General features: G+C 35.7%; 1 protein-coding gene across 11 annotated transcripts in view; it reads left to right on the forward strand.

Moving 5' to 3' along the window:
* Nucleotides 1-21419, forward strand: part of CDKL3 (cyclin dependent kinase like 3) — an 82760-nt gene that overhangs the window by 35879 nt on the left and 25462 nt on the right. For 10 of the 11 annotated variants that reach the window (XM_087862270.1, XM_045794690.2, XM_087862269.1 and 7 more), the window contains 3 exons: nt 12992-13104; nt 14701-14840; nt 19183-19271. In XM_087862270.1, the coding sequence (XP_087718396.1) occupies nt 12992-13104; nt 14701-14840; nt 19183-19271 (342 nt within the window). The remainder of the gene's footprint in view (nt 1-12991; nt 13105-14700; nt 14841-19182; nt 19272-21419) is intronic. The other variant, XM_087862272.1, reaches the window with a different exon arrangement.

Raw genomic sequence — 21419 nt, forward strand, 5'->3', positions numbered from 1 at the left:
TACCTCAATACTCAGCGCTGGAGATGTTCATTTGTAGAGATCTAGATGCATCTTCCTGCGTCTCAGGCTGGTTCCGTGGTTGTTTAGGCTGGTCTGGTACCTATCCAGCTCGACTCGGGGACCGGCTGAAAAAGGTGTCTCCTACCCCTCCGCCATCTTTTAACTCCTCTACTTCACTACATTCAATTTTAGAACATTTTCATCATCCCAAAAAGAAACACTCTATCCATTGGCAGTCACTCTCCCTTTCCTGTCAAGCCTTCCAGGCCTAGCAACCATGAGGCTACTTTCATTCTGTATGTATCTGCCTATTCTGGACTTTTCATATAAATGAGATTAAGCAAGATCTGTTTTTGGGGGACTGACTTCTCTCACTCTGAATATTGTTTTCAAGGGTTATCCATGTTGTAGCATGTATCAGTATCTCATTTCTTTTTATGGCTGAATAATATCCATCCTATAGATAGATCACATTTTATTTATCCAGTCTTTAGTTGATAGACATCTTGATTGTTTCCACTTTTTGGCTAGGGTGAATAATGTGAACATTCGTGTACATGTTTCAGTGTGGACATGTGTCTTCATTTCTTTGGGGTCTATACCTGGGAGCTGGAACTGTGTGTCTTGTGGCAACTCTGTGTTTGATCCTTTGAGGAACTGCCAGATTGGTTTCCACAGTGTCTGTACTGTTTTACATTCCCGCCAGCAGAATGTAGGGACTACGATTTCTTCATATCCTTGCCAACACTTAATTATTATCATTTTTATGTCCACCTTAGACTTTCTCCTCCACCCTCCCCAGGCATTCTTTTTTAAGTAGGTTTTTTAAGGGCACCTGGGTGGCTCAGTCAGTTAAGCATCTGCCTTCGGCTCAGGTCATGATCCCAGGGTCCTGGGATTGAGCCCTGAATCAGGCTCCCTGCTCAGCGGGGAGTCTGCTTCTCCCTCTCTCTCTCTCTCTGCCCCTCCCCTCCACTTGTGCTCTCTTTCTCTCTCTCTCTCTCTCTCTCACTCACTCTCTCTTTCTCAAATAAATAAATAAAATCTTAAAAAAATAAATATGCTTTTTATTTTGGAATAATTTTACATTTATAGAAAAGTTGTAGAGATAGTACAGAGAGTTCCCATACAACCCTCACCCAATTTCTGCTTCTCCTAACGTCATAATCTTACATTACTGTGGTATATTTGTTAAATCTAGTCTTGCCTTTTTATTTAAATAAGATCTGATATGTATTTATTTATTTATTTATAAATTTTATTTATTTTTGCAAGAGAGAGAGAGAGAGAACACTAGCAGGGGTAGGGATAGAGGGAGAAGCAAGCTCACCTCTGAGCAAGGAGCCCAATGCAGGACTCCATCCCAGGACCCTGGGATCATGACCTGAGCCGAAAGCAGACACTTAACGGACAGAGCCACCCAGGCACTCCAAGATCTGATGTTTTTAAAGTCTCTTTTAAACTACAGCAATTTCCTCTATCGCTTTATTTTTCTTACAATTTATCTGTTGAAGAACCCAGACCATTGAGTTTCTAAGTCTGAGTTTTTGATTGCATACTTGCAGTGGAGTTCAACATGTTTCTTTGTCCTTTATATTTTGTGCAAATTAGCACCTGGGTCCAGAGGGTGAATTAGTCTGAGGTTCAATCTATTTGGCAAGATTATAGGCAGTGTTGTCTTTTTGGGTCAGGAGAGGCATAAGTCTGAATGTCTCTTTCTGTGATGTTGGTAGCCACTGATGCTTAATGGCTAGATCTGTCAACTCATTGGGGTTTGCAAATGGTGGTATTTTAATTTTATCTTCTCTTCTTATTACTTCTAATACTTTTGGGTGGAGGTATTAAGGAGGGCACTTTTTGTGATGAGCACTGGCTCTTGTATGTAAGTGATGAATCACTGAATTCTGCTCCAGAAACAAATATTGCATTGTATGTTAACTAAGTAAAATTTAAATTTAAAAAATTATGGTTGGGACAAAGCAAAAAAATTAAATAAAAATATTAAAAATTAAAAATGCAAAAAATAAAAATAAAAAAATAAATCCTCACTACTTGTTCTTTTTAAAAAAAGCTTTGTTGAGATACAATTCATACACAATATAATTCATGCATCTAAAGTATGCAATTAAATGGTTTTTAGTATATTCACAGATAGGTGCAACACTACCATAATTTTTTAACATTTTCTCATCACCTTAAAAGAAACCCTGTATCTTTTAGCTGTCACTCTCCTATACCCCCACCCTTCTTGCTTCAGTCCTAATCAACCGCTAATCTACTTTCTGACTTTGTAGATTTCCCTATTCTGATTTTCGTATGAATGGAATTATATAATATGTGATCTTCTGTGACTAACTTTTTTACTTAGCATAATGATTTCAAGATTCATCCAAGTTGTGGCACATATTAGTACTTCCTTTCCTTTTTTTTTTTTTTCTAAGATTTTATTTTTAAGTAATCTCTACACTCAATGTGGGCCTTGAACTCAAAACCCCGAGATCAAGAGTCAGATGCTCATCTGACTGAGCCAGCCAGGCATCCCCTTCCTTTCCTTTTTTATAGCCCCATTATTTTCCCATTATATGGATAGATCACTTTTGTTTATCCATTTGTCCACTGATAGACTTTTGAGTTGTACTCACTTTTTGAATATTATGAATAATGCTGCTCTAAATATTTATGTACCAGTTTTTGTGTGGACATATGTTTTCATTTCCCTTGGAGTAGAATTAATGAGTCTTATGGTAACCCTATGTTTAATTATTTGAGACACTGCCAAACTGTTTTCCAAAGTGTCTGCATCATTTTAAAATCCCACCAGCAGAGTGTGCGGATTATAGTTTCTCTAATATCCTCATCAACACTTGTTATTATTTGACTTGGATTCTAGTCATCTTAATGGATGTGAAGTGGTATCTCATTGTGGATTTGATTTGCATTTCCTTGATGACTAAAGATGTGAAGCATCTTTTCATGTGCTTATTAGCCATTTATACATCTTCCTTTGAGAAATATCTGTTCAGATCCTTTGTCCATTTTTTAAATTGTATTGGCTTTTTATTATTGAGTGTAAGAATTCTTTGTATACGAGTGGATTCAATTCCTTATCAGACAATACATTTTTAAATTTTTTCTCTCATTCTGTGGATTGTTTCTTCATTTCCTTGATGGTGTCCTATGACACACAAAAGTTTTTAATTTTTTTTAAGATTTATTTATTTGAGAGAGAGTGAGCCAGAGGGGAGGGGCAGACAGAGAGGGAGAGAGAATCTCCAGCAGACTCCCCACTGAGTGTGGAGCCCCATATGGGGCTTGATCTCACAACCTTGAGATCGTGACCTGAACTGAAACCGGAAGTCTGAGGCTTAACCAAAATGCACCACCCAGGTGCCCCTATTTTGAGTTAATTTTTATATGTGGTGTAAGGTAAGGGGTTTCCTTCTTTTGCATGTGTCTATCCACTTGTCTGAGCACCATTTGTTGAAAAGAATGTTTTTCCCTCATTGAATGGTCTTGGCACCCTTGTTGAAAACCAGTTGACCAGAAATATAAGGTTTATTTCTGGACTTTCAGTTCTATTCTGTTGATCTGTATGTTTGTCCTTGTTCCAAAATCACACTATCTTGATTACTATTGCTTTGTATTGAGTTTGAAACAGAAAAGTGTGAGTCTTCCGACTTTGTTTTTCCTTTTCAAGATTGTTTTGGCTATTCTGGGTTCCTTACAGTTTCATATGAATTTACGATCAGCTTGTCAATTTTTTTTTTCAATAGAGACAGTTAGGATTCTGATAGGGATTACACTGAATCTGTAAATCATTTTGGAGAGTATTGTCATCTAAACAATGTTAAATCTGCTAAACTATGAACATAGGACATTTTTCTATTTTATTTAGATCTTCAATTTCTTTCAACGTTTTATAGTTTTCAGAGCACACATTTTGTACTTCTGTTAAATTTATTCCTAAGTATTTTATTCTTTCTGATGCTATTGTGAATGGAACTGTTAATTTCATTTTCAGATTTTTCATTGCAAGTGTGAAAAAAACCCTGATTTTTGTATATTAATTTTTGTATCCTGCAACCTTGCTGAACATATTGTTCTAATAATTGTTTTGTGGATTCCTTAGGATTTTCTATATACAAGATCATGTCGTCTGTGAGCAGAGATAATTTTACTTCTTTTCTGGTCTGGATGATTTCTGTTTCCGTTTCCCCCTAATTTCTCTGACCAGAATATCCAGCACAGTGCTGAAAAGATGTGGTGAGAGCAGACATCCATGTCAGAATGTCATCCATGTCAGAATGTCCCCAGACATTCCTAATGTCAGGGGAAAAGCATCCAATCTTTTACCATTAAGTACCATGTTAGCTGTGGGTTTTCGTAGATGCCCTTTCTCAGGTTGACAAAATTTCCTTTTATTCCTCGTTTGTTGAGAGTTTTTGTTATGAAAGGGTATTGGTCAAATGCTTTTTCTGTACCTATTGAGATGACCAAGTACATTTTATCTTTTTAATCTATTGATATGATGAAAAATATATTCCATTAATTGGTTTTGCATATTGAAACAACCTGTGTTCCTGGAATAAGTCCCACTTGATCATGGTGTATAGTTCTTTTTTTTTCTTTTGATTTTGGTGCCTGAACCTGCTTGACCATGCTAAAATATAATGAAAGATGACATTTACAATGCAACATTAAGTACTGAAAGTTATTTCCATTGGAGGTATTGCCTGTTTCGTTGAGTCTACAAAACAACATGAACACTCTTAAATTTTAGGACTACTGTATTACTCTCCATAGCAGGGATGGGCAAATCTGGCCTATTGTCTGTTTTGTAAATAAAGTTTTATTGTAACAGCCACACCCATTCACTTACATATCGTCTGTGGCAGCTTTCACCCTGTTGCAGAGTTGCTTGAGAAGTCGCACCAGAGACTGTATGGTCTGCAAAGCTTAATATTCATTGTCCTCCTTTACAGAGAAAGTTTATTGGCCTCTGTGGAATACTGTGGTGAAAGTATAACAACACAAGAACAAAAGCAAACAATCTTTTTTTTGCATATATATAATTATTTTTAATTGAAGCATTGTTGATATATAATATTAATATTATTAATATTAATTAACATTAATTAATTAATATTAATATTAAATCATTTTCAGGTATACAACATAGTGATTCAAAAATTATATACATTATGAAATGTTCACCACAATAAGTATATTACAGTATTATTGACTGTTCCTTATGCTGTGCTTTTCATTTCTGTGAATTATTTATTTTATAACTGGAAGTTTGTACCTCTTTTTTTTTTTTTCAAGTTTGTATCTCTTAATCCCCTTCACCCATTTCACCCATCTCCCTTACCCCTTTGACAACTGCCAGCTTGTTCTTTATGGTTCTCAGTTTTTTATTTTATTTTATTTTATTTTATTTTATTTTATTTTATTTATTTAACTAATCTCTTCACCCACCATGGGCTTGAACTCTCAACCCTGAGATCAAGAGTTGAATGCTCTTCCAACTGAGCCAGCCAGAAGTTCCTGCTAGTTCTTTATATTTCGGAGTCTGTTTCTCTCTTTGTTGTTTGTTTGTTTGGTTTGGTTTTTAGATCCCACAGTGTATGTAATTCTTTTTATTTGTTGCTGGACTCAGTTTGCTAGTATTTTCTTGAGAATTTTTGTGTCCATATTCATAAGAGATATTGGGCTGTAATTTTCTATTGATTTTTTACAGTGCTTATTTAAATTCCGGTTAGTTAACATATAGTGTAATATTAATTTCAGGTGTACAATATAGTGATTCAACACTTTCATACAATACCCAGTGCTTATCACAAATGTGCTCCTTAATCTCCATCACTTCTTTAACCCATCCCTGCTCCCATCTCCTTTCTGGTAAACATCAGTTTGTTCTCTATAATGTTTCTTCCTCTTCTATTTTGAGAACGCATTTGTAAAGAATTGGTATTAATTTTTCCTTAAATATTTGATGGAATTCAGCAGTGAAGCCATCAGGGCCTGGGCGTTCCTTTGTGTGTAGTGTTTTGATTAAGAATTCAAGTTTTTCATTTCTCACAGGTTTATTTATATTCTCTATTTTTCTTGAGCCAGTTTTAATAGTTTGTGTTTTTCTAGGAAACCGTCCATTTAACCTTAGTTATTTCATTTGTTGGTGTACAGTTGTTCATTGTATTCCTTTATAATCCTTTTGATTTCTGTAAGATTGGTAGTAATGTTACTTTTTTCATTTCTGATTCTAATAATTTAAGTCTTCTCTCTTTTTTTCTGTCATTCTAGTTAAATATCAATTTTATTGATCTTTACAACCAGCTTTTGGTTTCAATGATTTTTCTCTTTTTTAAAAAAAAAATTCTCTATTTCATTAATTTTCACTCTATCTTTATTATTTCCTTCCTTCTTCTTGCTGTAGTTTTAGTTTGCTCTTTGTCCACTGTCTTAAGGTGGAATGCTAGGTTATAGATTTGATATCTTTCTTCTTTCTAAGTCTTATTTTTTTAAAAGATTTTATTTCTTTATTTGAGAGAGAGCAAGCCCACACACATGGTGTGGAGGGGGCAAAGGGAGATTGAGAAGAATACTTCCCACTGAACATGGAGCCCAATGTAGGGCTCAATCCCAGGACTCTGAGAGCATGACCTGAGCCAAAGTCAGACGCTTTACCAACTGAGCCACCCAGGTTCCTTGAAGTCTTCTTTCTTTTCTTTTTTTAAATTTTATTTATTTATTTGACAGAGATAGAGACAGCCAGCGAGAGAGGGAACACAAGCAGGGGGAGTGGGAGAGGAAGAAGCAGGCTCATAGCAGAGGAGCCTGATGTGGGGCTCGATCCCATAACGCCGGGATCACGCCCTGACCCGAAGGCAGACACCTAACTGCTGTGCCACCCAGGCACCCCTGAAGTCTTCTTTCTTAACACAGGCCATCTGTATGTCTTCTTTGGAAAAGTATCTAGTCAGGTCTTCCACCCATTTTTAATTGGATTATTTGTGTTTTTGGTGTTGAGTTGTATAAGTTCTTTATTTATTTTGGATATTAATCCCACAGCACCTCCTTTTTAAACAGAAATAGAAGCATGCTATATATAGTACAGACTCTTCCTTTTCTTTTTCCTCTCTCTCTCTTTTTTTTAATTAGTAGACTTTACTTTCTGAGAGCATTTTTAGGTTTACAGAAAAATCGAGCAGAAAGTAAAGTTCCCAGATATCTACCGCCTCCCTCCTACCCACTCCATGACAGTTTCCCTGTTGTTAACACCTTTTATTAGCTTGGCACTTTTTTTAAGATTGACAAACCAGGGGACGCCTGTATGGCTCAGTCAGTGGAGCATGTGACTCTTGATTTTGGGGTTGTGAGTTTGAGCCCCATGTTGGGTATAGAGATTACTTAAAAAAAATCTTTAAAAAAGATTGATAAAACTGTATTCATATATATCATTAATTATAATCCATAGTTTACATTAAGGTTCATTCTTTGTGTTGAATTCCTGTGGATTTTGACAAAAGTGTACTGTCATGTATCCACTATTACAGTATTATACAAAACAGTTTCACAGCCCTAAAAATCCTCCGTGTTCTATCTTTTCATCCTTTCTTCCTTCTCCCTGAATTTCTGGCAACCACTGATCTTTTTACTGTCTCTATACTCTTGCCTTTTCCAGAATGTCATGTGTTTGGGGCCATATGTTATCTAGCCTTTTCAGACTGGCTTCTTCCACCTAGCAATGTGTATTTAAGGTTCCTACTTTTTTGTTTTGCTTTGCTTTATGTCTCGATAGGTCATTTTTTAATCACTAAATAGTATTCCATTGTATGTATATTTGACAGTTTGTTTCTCCATTTATCTAATGAAGGGCATCTTGCTTGCTCTCCAGTTTTGGCAGTTATGAATAAAGCTGCTGTAAACATTCATGTGCAGGTTTTTTTGTGGATATAAGTTTTTCAACTCATTTGGCTAAATACCGATTAGTGTAAATTTTAAAAAATATTTTTTATCGGGGGCTGCTGGGTGGCACAGCAGTTGGGCGTCTCCCTTCGGCTCAGAGCGTGATCCCGGCATTATGGGATCGAGCACCACATCAGGCTCTTCTGCTATGAGCCTGCTTCTTTCTCTCCCACTCCCCCTGCTTATGTTCCCTCTCTCGCTGGCTATCTCTATCTCTGTCGAATAAATAAATAAAATCTTTAAAATATATATATATATTTTTTATCTATTTATTTGAGAGAGACAGACAGACTGTGGGGGGCGGGGGGCAAAGGGGCAGAGGGAGAGGGACAAGCAGACAAGCAGACTCTACACTGAGTGCAGAGCCTGACTTGGGGTTCGATCTCAGGACCCTGAGATCATGACCTGAGCCAAAACCAAGAGTTGGATGCTCAGATTCTCAACCGAATGAACCACCCAGATGCCCCCAAGGAGTGCAATTATTGCTGGATTTATGGTAACACTATGTTTAGCTTTGTTAGAAGCTGTCAAACTGTCCTCCAAAGTGGCTGTATCATTTTGCATTCCCACAGAATGAGAGTTCCTGTTGCTCCACATCCTCACCAGCATTTGCTGTTGTCAGCATTTTGGATTTTAGTCTTTCTAATAATAGGGGTATATTTATGGTATTTATCTTATTGCTTCAATTTACAATACCTTGATGACATATGATGTTGAGCATTTTTTCATATGTGTATTTGCCATTTGTATATCTTTTTTGGTGAGGTGTCTGTTCACGTATTTAGCCCATGTTTTTAATTTGATTGTTTATTTTCTTATTGTTGAGTTTTAGGTGTGATTTTTATATTTTAGATACAAATTGTCTATTGAAAATGTGTTTTTTGTTTTGTTTTTGTTTTAAAGATTTTATTTATTTGACAGAGAGAGATACAGTGAGAGAGGGAACACAAGCAGGGAGAGTGGGAGAGGGAGAAGCAGGCTTCCCACTGAGCAGGGAGCCCGACTTGGGGTTCCATCCTAGGACCCTGGGATCACGACCTGAGCCGAAGGCAGACGCCTAATGACTGAGCCACCCAGGCATCTCCGAAAATGTGTTTTGCATATACCTTCCCCAACTTTTCTTTTCACTCTTATCAGTGTCTTTCACAGAACAGAATTTTTAAATTTTAATGATGTACCACTTATCAATTTTTTCTCTCTTTTTTCTTTTTTTTTTTTTTTTAAGATTTTATTTATTTAACAGAGACAGCCAGCGAGAGAGGGAACACAAGCAGGGGGAGCGGGAGAGGAAGAAGCAGCAGGCTCCTAGCGGAGGAGCCTGATGTGGGGCTCGATCCCAGAATGCTGGGTTCATGCCCTGAGCCGAAGGCAGACGCTTAACGACTGCACCACTCAGGCACCCCTATCAATTTTTTTCTTTTGTGGATTATGCTTCTGGGAGTTGTATCTAAAAACTCATCACCTAACCCAAGATCATCTAGATTTTTTCCTATATTATTGTCTAGAAGTTTTATACTTTTATGTATTATATTTATACCTGTTATCCATTCTGAGTTAATTTTTGTGAAAATTGTAAGATCTATATCTAGGTTCTTTTTCTTTTACATAAGGATGTCCAGTTTTCCAGTATCACCTGTTGAAAAGACTTTCTTTTCTCTACTGAATTGTCTTTTCTCCTTTGCCAAAGTTTAGTTGAATATATTCTTGTGAATCTATTTATGGACTCTGTATTCTGTTCTCTTGATCTGTTTATCTATTCTTTCACCAATACCACACTGTCTTGATTATTGTAGCTTTATAATACATCTTGAAGTCTGGTGGTATCTTTCCTCTAACTTTGTTCTTCAACATCGTGTTGGCTATTCTGGGTCTATTGCTTTTCCATATTGTTAAAAGCCAAATTTAGCTGCGTAAAATTTAAAAATCTTAATACCTTTATTCGATGATTTGTGAATCAGGCAGCATTCCATCTAGCAGACAGAAAGACACACCGAAGGGCTGTACAAAATGGGAAGACTTATATAGGCAGAATGGGGCAGAACAAGGAAGTTATTAGTAAAGAGTAGATTGTTTGTGGCAAGGTCACCTTCCTTTAGAGGATGGCAGGGTTCTGTCAGGCAGGTTACCTCACTAGTGCTGACCATGTAATTCCAGGTTGACTGGTTTAAGAGTCCACTTCTGGGAGAAGTTGAAACTAATAAAGTATTTTTTAAAAGATTTTGTTTATTTATTTATTTTAGAGAAAGAGAGAGAAAGAGCATGAGCTGGGGGAGGAGCAGAGAGAAAGGGAGAGAGAGAATTTCATTTCTTTTATTTTAAAGATTTATTTATTTATTTATTTGAGAGAGAGAGCACATGAGCAGGGGGTGAAGGAGAGAGTCTCAAGCAGACTCCCTGCTAAGCCAGGAGCCCCCGAAGCAGGGCTCCATCCCAGAACCCTGAGATCATGACCTGAGCCAAAATCAAGAGTCAGATGTTTAACAAACTGAGCCACCCAGGCGCCCCAAGAGAGAGAATTTCAAACAGACTCAGCAGTGAGCACAGAGCCTGACCTGGGTCTTGATTTCACCACCCACAGATCATGACCCAAGCCGAAATCAAGAGTTGGAGGCTTGGGGCGCCTGGGTGGCACAGCGGTTAAGCGTCTGCCTTCGGCTCAGGGCGTGATCCTGGCGTTATGGGATCGAGCCCCACATCAGTCTCCTCCGCTATGAGCCTGCTTCTTCCTCTCCCACTCCCCCTGCTTGTGTTTCCTCTCTCGCTGGCTGTCTCTATCTCTGTTGAATAAATAAATAAAATCTTTAAAAAAAAAAAAAAAGAGTTGGAGGCTTAATGGATTGACCCTCCCAGGTGCACCTAAGTTAAGTATTAAGTCTTAGGTGTGGTGATGTGGGCTTAGCACTCCACTTTGGGCCTGTTGTCTCTTTTTTAACAATACAAACTTTAGCATCGATTTGTTGATATCCAAATTGGATTTTGACTGGGATTGAGTTGAATCTATAGATCAAGTTGGAAGAGTTGACATTTTGACAATATTGAGTCTTCCTATTCATGAACATATAATATCTCTCCATTTCTATACATCTTCTTGGATTTCTTTGGTGAATTTTGCTTTTTTCACTTGAGAGTTCATTTGGAGATCAATTTATATTAGCATATACCTCCTTTTTGATAGCTGAAAAATATTTCATTGTGTGGTTGTACAAAATATTATATAGCCATTCTTATATTGAAGAACGTTTAGGTTGTTTCCAATTGTTTTCTACCACAAACAATGCTTCAGTGAAATTCTCATATCACTTATCTTTGTGCACGTGGGTGAATAGATCTTTGGATAAATTCCTAGGAATAAAGTTGTTTGGTCAAAAGTAGGTACATTTTTAATTTTGGTAGCTTTTGCCAATTTTCCCTTCAAAGAAGTTGTGAGCTTTACACTCCCAGCGTGGTACACAGGAGTGTTCATTTTCCATGGCTTCACCAATACAGCAGTTATTAAATCTTACAATTTCTGTCAGTTGGATTAGTGAAAGATATAGCTCATTGTGGTGGTAATATTTCTTCTGAATGTGAGATTGGGCTACTTTTTATCTATTTAAAAGTCCTAGTGGGTGTGGGGGGCCTGAGTGGCTTAGTCAGTTGAGCATCTGACTCTTGGTTTTGGCTGAGGTTGTGATCGCAGGGTCCTGGGATTGAGGCCCCTGTTGGGTTCCCCGCTCAGTGCAGAGTCTGCTTGAGATTCTCTCTTTCTTCCTCTATACACCTCTCCTTCCCCTAAAATAAATACTTAAATCTCTCTTAAAAAAAAAAAAAAAGTCCTAGTGGGTGCCTGGCTGGCTCTGTCAGTGGAGCGTGTGACTCTTGATCTTGGTTTTTTGTTTTGTTTTGTTTTGTTTTGTTTTATTTTGTTTTAAAGATTTTATTTACTTACTTGACAGAGAAAGAGACAGCCAGCTAGAGAGGGAACACAAGCAGGGGGAGTGGGAGAGGAAGAGGCAGGCTCCCAGCGGAGCAAGGAGCCCAATGCGGGGCTCAATCCCAGGACGCTGGGATCATGACCTGAGCCAAAGGCAGACGCTTAATGACTGAGCCACCCAGGCATCCCAGATCCTGGGGTTGTTAAGTTCAAGCTTTATGTTGGGTCTAGAGATTACTTAAAAATAAAATCTTTAGAAGTCTTAGTGATATAAACTATCTTTTAAAAAACTGATTATGTGGCAAAAAAGTTGGAATTATGGATGACTCACAATACAATATTAATAAATGAGAGTGCCTGGCTGGCTCAGTTGGTAGAGCATGTGACTCTTGATCTCAGGGTTATGAGTTTAAGCCCCACATTAGGCATGGAGTCTCATTTATTTATTTATTTATTTATTTATTTATTTATTTATTTATTTATTTATTTATTTAAAGATTTTATTTATTTATGTGACAGAGAGACAGCCAGTGAGAGAGGGAACACAGCAGGGGAGTGGGAGAGGAAGAAGCAGGCTCCCAGCGGAGGAGCCTGATGTGGGACTCCATCCCGGAACGCCAGGATCATGCCCTGAGCCGAAGGCAGACACTTAACGACTGCGCCACCCAGGCGCCCCATGGAGTCTCCTTTAAATAAATATATTAATTTTTTAAAAGGATAAATAAATGTAGGTGGTAAAATACTTAAGATTTTTAATTTTTACTCTTTAAAAACCAGATGGTTTTGGTATTCAATTGCTCTAATTCATAAACCGTTTATCATAATGTCCTTATATAAGTGGAACAATTTTAGAATTACAGTTATTTTTTATCTGGACTACTATGTGGCTTCTCATGTGATTTAAATATAAGCTATTTAATATTACTAATAAAATGTGATAATGTTTAATATATATTCTAAAGTTGACATATGATATTAAGGCGAAAATTTATAAATGATACCATCTAACTGTTATTTTTTCTTTGGCTGGAACATTATTTAAAAAAAATTTTAGAAGAGATATTTTATATATTTCTCCATGAAAAAATGATTTATTCTTGTTTGTTTCAGGCCTGTAGATATCTGGGCTTTGGGTTGTATGATCATTGAGATGGCTACTGGAAATCCCTATCTTCCTAGCAGTTCTGATTTGGATTTACTTCATAAAATTGTTTTAAAAGTAGGTGGGTACTACTGAAATACACTGTTAAATGCCTAAAGTAAATATTGGTATATCAGTTCTGCTTGATTTTCAAATTCAGTTTTTTTCTTTATAAGAACAGGGAAGCAGGGGTGCCTGGGTGGCTCAGTTTGTTAAGCGTCTACCTTTGGCTCAGGTCATGATCTCAGGGTCCTGGGAATGAGCCCCACATGGGGCTCCCTGCTTAGTGGGGAGCCTGCTTCTCCCTTTCCCTCTGTGCTCCTCCTGCTTGTACTCTCTCACTCTCTCTGTCAAATAAATAAAATCTTAATTTTTGGCTTCTACAAATTTGCATCTCTCAAAGAGGACTTTTAAATAATAGAGTTGATTTAGCTGTCTTTTTGAAGTACTTAGAGGTAGAAAGTTATTTATTGAGAAAACTTTTTTTTTAATTTTTTTAAAAAAGATTTATTTATTTATTTATTTATTTATTTATTTATTTATTTATTTGACAGAGAGAGAGACAGCCAGCGAGAGAGGGAACACAAGCAGGGGGAGTGGGAGAGGAAGAAGCAGGCTCATAGTGGAGGAGCCTGATGTGGGGCTTGATCGGGGACCGCCAGAACCACGCCTGGAGCCGAAGGCAGATGCTTAACGACTGCGCCACCCAAGCGCCCCTAGAAAACTCTTTTTTTTTTTAAACCACAGTAGATATCCAGGTAGCTTAATAACTTTTTCAAGAATACGTTTGATGAGGACTTTAACTTTTTTAATGATCTGCTTTGACCACCCAAACATTGTGGTGGTTAGCCTTGCTCATGGAGTTTCAGTGATTTGTTTTTTTAATATATTTCTGAATGATGAGCTTGAGGAGCCCCTTTTGTGGTAGAGAAGCTATACATAAACATGTAGTTACAGGATCATGAGGAAGGTACTGTGAGCAACTATAAAAAACTATGAAGTCTGGCTAAGTATTAATTAAAGATATGGCTTGGAGTCTTAAAGCATCTCACTTTTTTGGTCCTCTTTAAAGTCCTAGTTTGAGAGAACATTAATGTTAGAATAAAACGCTAGAGATGATAGGATTAATTCTGTCATTTTACAGATAAGGAAACTGAAGCATAGAAAGGGAAGAGATTTGCCCAAGGTCACAGAACTTGTTATAACAAAACTGGTCCTAGAACTTAGCTCTCTCCACTCCTATTTACAGTTCTTTCCATTCTACTACTACTCTATAGCCTTGTTTCTTTGCAATATTTCTGTTTCTAAATAATTTAGATATTTTAGCTGTTTTGAGTAAGGCTTTGCTGATAAACACTTGTTAGACCATTTAGATACCCATATGGAAATATGTAAAAGTTTGCTTTTCCTGATAGCATTATAATTATGTCTTATATTTTGGGAAAGGAAAATGAACCTGGTGGCTTTAAATTTTCTACTGTCTACATGCTATCAACTCTGGGGAAACTTCCAATTTTTATGCTATATTCAGATAGTTCCTTGTTCAACCTTAAAAAATTAAAAGAACATAATTGTTATTCTCCCTTTTTAGTAATTTAATACAGACCACAAAGCAATTTGTTTGACTGTAGTTTAACGTTTTTTGTTTTCTTATATTCATCTTTTTTTCTCTTTCCAGGCAATTTGACACCTCACTTACAGAATATCTTTTCCAAGAGTCCCATTTTTGCTGGGGTGGTCCTTCCTCAAGTTCAACACCCCAAAAATGCAAGAAAAAAATACCCAAAGCTAAATGGATTGTTGGCAGATATAGTTGATGTATGTTAAATATTAGGCGCTTATTTCTGGGAAATTGCATAAATTATAATACAGTTTTATATGAAATTCTTTAATGAAATTCTGAAAGGATTCATAATGTTATCTGTTAAAAGTTACTATATTCCTGGGGCGCCTGGGTGGCGCAGTCGTTAAGCATCTGCCTTCAGCTCAGGGCGTGATCCCACCGTTATGGGATCGAGCCCCACATCAGGCTTCTCCACTATGAGCCTGCTTCTTCCTCTCCCACGCCCCCTGCTTGTGTTCCCTCTCTCGCTGGCTGTCTCTATCTCTTCAAATAAATTTTTTAAAAAAGTTACTATATTCCTGTCTTTATGTCTTTAGTTCAGAAAAATTAAAATCCATAGACTGTTAGAACTGAAAACTTCCGAGGATAATCCTGGTCATTATTTTTAGTTTATCCCAATTTTAATGATAATTAGGGATAAAATGGAATAATTCAAAGGACTTACCATGTTTATCATCACCTTTTAATAGCCAGTCTACCCAAGTTAGGGCTCTGTTCCTTGTACACTGGTATCCTAAGATATTTACCAGGCATTGACAGCTACAGTTTTAATGTTGTTTGAAGGTATACCAATGCCTTGAAAACAAAAACATTATACTGTATAACACTTTCTAATTATTTTAAAATGTAAATTTCTTTTTAAACTAGGTAATAAATATACCAATATACTTAGTGCAAATTCAAAAAATAAGAGAATTTACTGTGGAAAGTAAATCTGCTTCTATTTATTTTCTCTATCTAGCTAATTTCCTTTCCCAGGGTCAACTGAGGTATCTTATTTCTGATGTATAGCCATTTAAAAGAAATAGTTACCTAAATTTCAAAGCAAGTATGGTGTAGTGTTTATAAGAAGGGACTCTGGAATCACATAGACTAAAACTCAGCTCTGTCACTAATTAGCTCTATAACTTTGGAAAAGTCACTTAATCTCTGTGCCCCAGTTTACTGGGGCTATAAAACAACATTAACGGTCTTTATTTTCTGGGGCTGGAGAATTAAATGAGGTAATGGTGAAAATGTTCTGAGTACAGGGCCTTGAATAAGCTGTCAACAAATATTGTTAATTTTAATTGTTGCTGTTATTATTTAGGTAAACTGACTAAACATGTGATATGTAGCATCTAAATAGTATTCTTATGGGAAAAAATTATTTCATTGGTATCCAGAGAAAACTAGAGTTTATTAAAAATCAGGTTCGTTGGGGTGCCTGTGTGGCTCAGTCAGTTGAGTGTCCAACTCTTGATTTCAGCTGAGGTCATGATCTCAGGGTTAGTGGGCCACGGGCTTTACGTTTTTTCAAAATTTTTGATATATTTTGCTATTTTTTCCTCCAGAAAGATTTCACTGATTCGTACTCAAGTACTCTCAAGTAACACTGGATATAAATTCCCACTCTCAATCTAACAATGGATATTATAGTTTTTAAAATACTTGCCAATTTTTTTTAGTAATCTTTACACCCAACATGGAGCTCAAACTCACAACCCCAAGATCAAGAGTCACCATATTCTACCAACTGAACCAGCCAGGTGCCCCAAAATATTTGCCAATTTAATAAGCTTAAAATACCATATTTTTTTTAGTTGCACTTTTATCATCACAGGAAAGGTTGAACATTTTACTAATATTAATTGACCATTTGTATTTCTTATTTTAAGAATCATTAAACTATTTGTTTAATTAAATTATTTGTCAATTAAACTGTCTTTTTTCATATACATTTATAAAATAATAGGCATATTAGTCTTTTGTCATCTATGTTGTAAATATTTTTCTTCAACTTGAATAATCCAGTGACTTGGAGGGCCACATTTATCATAGAAAAAATGCTTATATGCACTTGGGTTTGTTTCTATTTCATTGATTTCTTTTTTTATTCTAGTATAAATACCAGTTTGATTGATTATTGTAACTTTAAAATCCATCTTAATATATGGGGCAAAGCTTGTATCATTTCCTAGATTTAAATTTTCTAAACTATTGTGATGTAATTATGTACAGTAAACTATACATACTTAAAATGTATAATCTGATGAGTTTTGATAGATTTTTACACCTATGAAACCAACACCACAACCAAGGTATCTAACATTTCCATCAACCTCTAAAATGTCCTCTTATCCTTTTTCAATCCTCTTATCCCTCCATTTCTGTTCTCAGACAACCTCGGAGTTGCTTTCTATCACTATAGATTATCTGTATCTATCTATTGAGCACTATATATATATAGTGATCTATCTATCTATCTATCTATCTATCTATATACTATCTATATATCTAGCAACTATCACTATAGTTGCTCTATCACTATAGATTAGTTTACATTTTCTAGGATATATATGTCTGGAATTATATAGTATATACTCTTTGATTCAGCGTTATGGTTTATAGATACATTCATGTTTTTGTGTGTATCAGTAGTTGATTCCTTTTTTATTACTGTGTAGTACTCCATTATAAGGATATATAACCATTTTTACTCTATTCCCCTGTTTTGGGTTGTTTCTTATTTTTGGCTGTTACAAACAAAATTGCTATGAACAATCATGTACAAGTCTTTGTAGATGTAATTTTTATTCTGAGTAAATATCTAAGAGTGGAATGGTGGGTTTAAGGTAATGTGTATGTTTAATTTTTAAAGAAACTGCCAGTCTGTTTCTCAAGTATCATATCTTACATTTTCCAAACTAGGGCATGTATTTTAATTTTCTAATTATATTATTCAAAGAAGGACTAATTTGTCTGCCTCTAATAGGCTATGACTTGGGCAGACTTTTTTAACATTTTTAAAGATTTTATTTATTTATTTTTCCGAGAGAGAGAGAGACAGAGAGAGAGAGAGAGAGAGAGAGAGAAGACACCACGAGTGGGGGGGAGTGTGCTAAGCTCCCCCGATAAGCAGGGAGCCTGATGTGGGACTCGATCCCAGGACCCTGGGATCATGACCTGAGCCAAAGGCAGAGACTTAACCAACTGAGCCACCCAGGCACCCCAACATTTTTCTTATTAAGCTTTATTGATGGATTACTATCATATTCTTAAATAAGCACATATTTTTAGCTAGTTGCAGTATTCTCCCATCATAAAGTAGACGGGTATTCCCCCATCATAAAGTAGATAATGAACTCAATTTTGCTTTGTAAGTCAATGTATTTTATTGTGGTAAAAAACACATAACATGAAATTTTTGTGTTTCAAAACTGTTAGTTATATTAGTTAGTTAGTACTGTTAGCTATATTCATATTGTTGTATCGCAGATCTTTATAACTTTTTTCGTAAGTCAATTTAAACATATACATTTTGAAATAAAAAGGTAATATTATATTCAATTACCTTGGATTTTCTGGATTTTAATTCTACTCTTCTGTTTGTTAGATCTAGACAAATTACTTGATTTCTCTGGATCTGAGTCTTCTTATCTGTACAATGGGGATAATAATAATAATACCTACCTGTAGGGTCGTTGTTGACTTCAAGATATAGAAAAAAGCTAGGTAGAGTATTGTGTGGCACATAGCAAACATCAATAAAAATTACCATTTATTATCATGTTTTGCCTTCTTTTTATGTTTTGCCTTCTTCTGAAGGAAGAAATGAAAACTATAATGCAAATGGCTTTTATTCAAATTCTATCTTTAATATTTTGGTTAAAAATATCTTCTATTTACAATGAGTTATTCGATTATATATAAATTTATGATGTTCAACTTATTTTCAAAACTCTTCCTTCCATCATCTGTTTTTGTTTTGTGGGGCTTTGTTTGTTTGTTTGTTTCTCTATTCAGTTGAAGTATTCCCAAGATAGGGAAACAAAAAAAGAGCTGTTCTCATAATGGAATATTGAAAGATTTGGGGGCTTGAATGTGAAGTTGTATTATGCCATAGAAAAAGCAATGGATTAGAATTCAGACAATACGAGTTAAAATTCTCATATAGTAAATCACTAATTATGCTTCTAGTTCTGTAAAATGAAAATAATAATCCACCAGCTTTCCACCTTACAGTGCTAATGAGAGGATCAAAATGAACTAATTAATTTCTGCTAATTCCAGCAGAAGCAGACTGACTTCTGTTTCGGCTAGAATCACAGGACATTTAACCTATAATAATGCTTTACAAGTACAAATTTCTTAGGGAAGTAAATGTCAGAACCTATTGTCAGAAATTCCTAAGGTCTAAACCATCTTTTCAAGAATGGTTTTAGCTCTGGGTAGTTACTTACTTCTACATATGTCAAATAAATTTAATTTCTACCTTATAGAGCCCTGTTAAGAACTTCCTTAATGTTAGAATCTTTTTTTTTTTTCATTTTCTAGGCTTGTTTACAAATTGATCCTGCTCAGAGGACATCATCTACTGATCTTTTGCATCATGAGTATTTTACTAGAGATGGGTTTATTGAAAAGTAAGCATGTTGAGTGAGTGTGGACTTTGTAGTGTTTTATGTCGGGGAATTTTCCTAGCATGAGAATTGCTACATAGGTTAATGTTACACACAAAAAAAATTCAATTTAACAAAAATTTTACTTACTTAGTTCCTCTATTAACTAGGTCTATGGTAGACTTACAGGCATCATGATGAAAATTCTACTAATGAAAATAATTGTAGTTAACATGCATTACAGTTACAATGTCCTAGGCAGTGTGCTAAGCTCTTTATACACATTTTCAATGGTAATCATAGGCCTGAAGATAGTAAATAAACAATCAATACTTTTTAGTTTTATTCCCATTTGGACCTCTGACTCAGAATAGTCTGGTTTTTCCTCTTCTGGTAGCATCTCTGATCTGTATGTTATAATGTCAAATGTTTTTTTCCCTCTGCTTTATGTACTTTCTGTTATAGTGGTTTTTTTTGTCATATTCTCCCTACCAAAGTGGAAGTTCCCTGAAGATAGGGACCAGGCCTCTAGCCCTTCTGTGTCCTACATTGTGTATGTAATATAGAATGACAATGTAGATTTATAAATCAGCTGTATTCTTTTTTTTTTTAATTTTTTACTTAAATTCAACTTAGTTAACATATAGTATATTATTAGTTTCAGGAGTAGAATTTAGTGATTCATCAGTTGCATATAACACCCAGTGCTCATTCCATCAAGTGCCAACCTTAATGCCCATCACCCAGTTACCCTGTCCCCCACCCCCCGCCCTTCCAGCAACCCTCAGCTTGTTTCCTATAGTTGATAGTCTCTCATGGTTTGCCTACTTCTGTTATTATCTTATTTTTTTCCTTCCCTTCTCCTATGTTCAACTGTTTTGTTTCTTAAATTCCATGTATGAGTGAAATCATATGGTATTTGTCTTTCTCTGACTTATTCTGCTTAGCATAATACCCTCTAGTTCCATTCATGTCATTACAAATGGTAAGATTTCATTCCTTTTGATGGCTGAGTAATATTCCATTGTGTATATACCACATCTTCTTTATCCATTTATCTGCCGATGGACATCTGGGCTCTTTCCATATTTTGGCTTAAATCAGCTGTATTTCTAAAAACAAAACAAAACAAAACAAAAACCCACCATTTTCTATTTGGGCTTTGAAAGAAACAGAAATTTTTTTACTTTAATTACAGAGTAATTCAGGTGGGCTTTGGATGTGAGGTCAGAAAAGATGGACATCATTTTAAAATGTGATGGACTTAAGATTAGGCATGGAATAGTCCAGGAACAGCCATTGAAGATAGACTAAACTAGAAAAAGACAAAGAAGAGAGAATCCTTTGGAGTACTTAGAACTTTAGGCATTCAGAGAATTTTAATATAAAACAAACCAAGAATTTTGATGTAAAACAAAAAAAATGAGAAGAAGATATATTGAAAGTGCCATTGATGAAAAAAGTGCCTGTTATTGAATTAAAAAGTTGCTCATATCAGTTGTTCGTAGACCATGTTGATTGGGTACTCTCTTGGGTACTAAGATCCTAGGATTTTAGTATGATGGATGGAGTGAAGGTTCTTGAATTCCAATGATACAGTCTTCAGAAAATGTTTGGGGAAGACCCTTTCCTTTGAAAAGAGGCCTCTCCCTTTCACAGAACCTTCTGCAATACAAGGGTGTTTTGACAGAAGTATGACGTGTTCTTATTCAGCCAAATGAATCACACTGGTTGTTTTCTTCATCTCTTCACATTACACTTTACTAGACATGTGTCTTGCGCAGCTCTGGCAAGATTGGGCTAAACTGGGGAAGAATTCACTCACAGAATGATATTTTAAAATTTCCACAAACTAGGGGACACCTGACTGTCTCGGTCAGTATAGCACGTGACTCTTGATCTCAGGGTGGTGAGTTCGAGCCCCACACTGGGTGTAGAGTTTACTTAAAATAAAATAAAATAAAATAAAATAAAATAAAATAAAATAAAATAAAATAAAATAAAATAAAACATAATTGTAGCTGCTTCAAGGAGGGTAACTATGCAACTCAGGGGCAGGGTAGGAAGGAGATTTTTCCATGTAGCATTTTGGATTTTGAGCTATGTGAATGGATTTTTCTATTAAAAAATAAGTAACTTAAAAAAATTCAAACCAAAACCAAAATAATCTCC

This window comes from Ursus americanus, chromosome 5, assembly GCF_024610735.1.
Source record: "Ursus americanus isolate L20-20 chromosome 5, mUrsAme1.1.p, whole genome shotgun sequence".
In the NCBI taxonomy this organism is placed as follows: Eukaryota; Metazoa; Chordata; class Mammalia; order Carnivora; family Ursidae; genus Ursus; species Ursus americanus.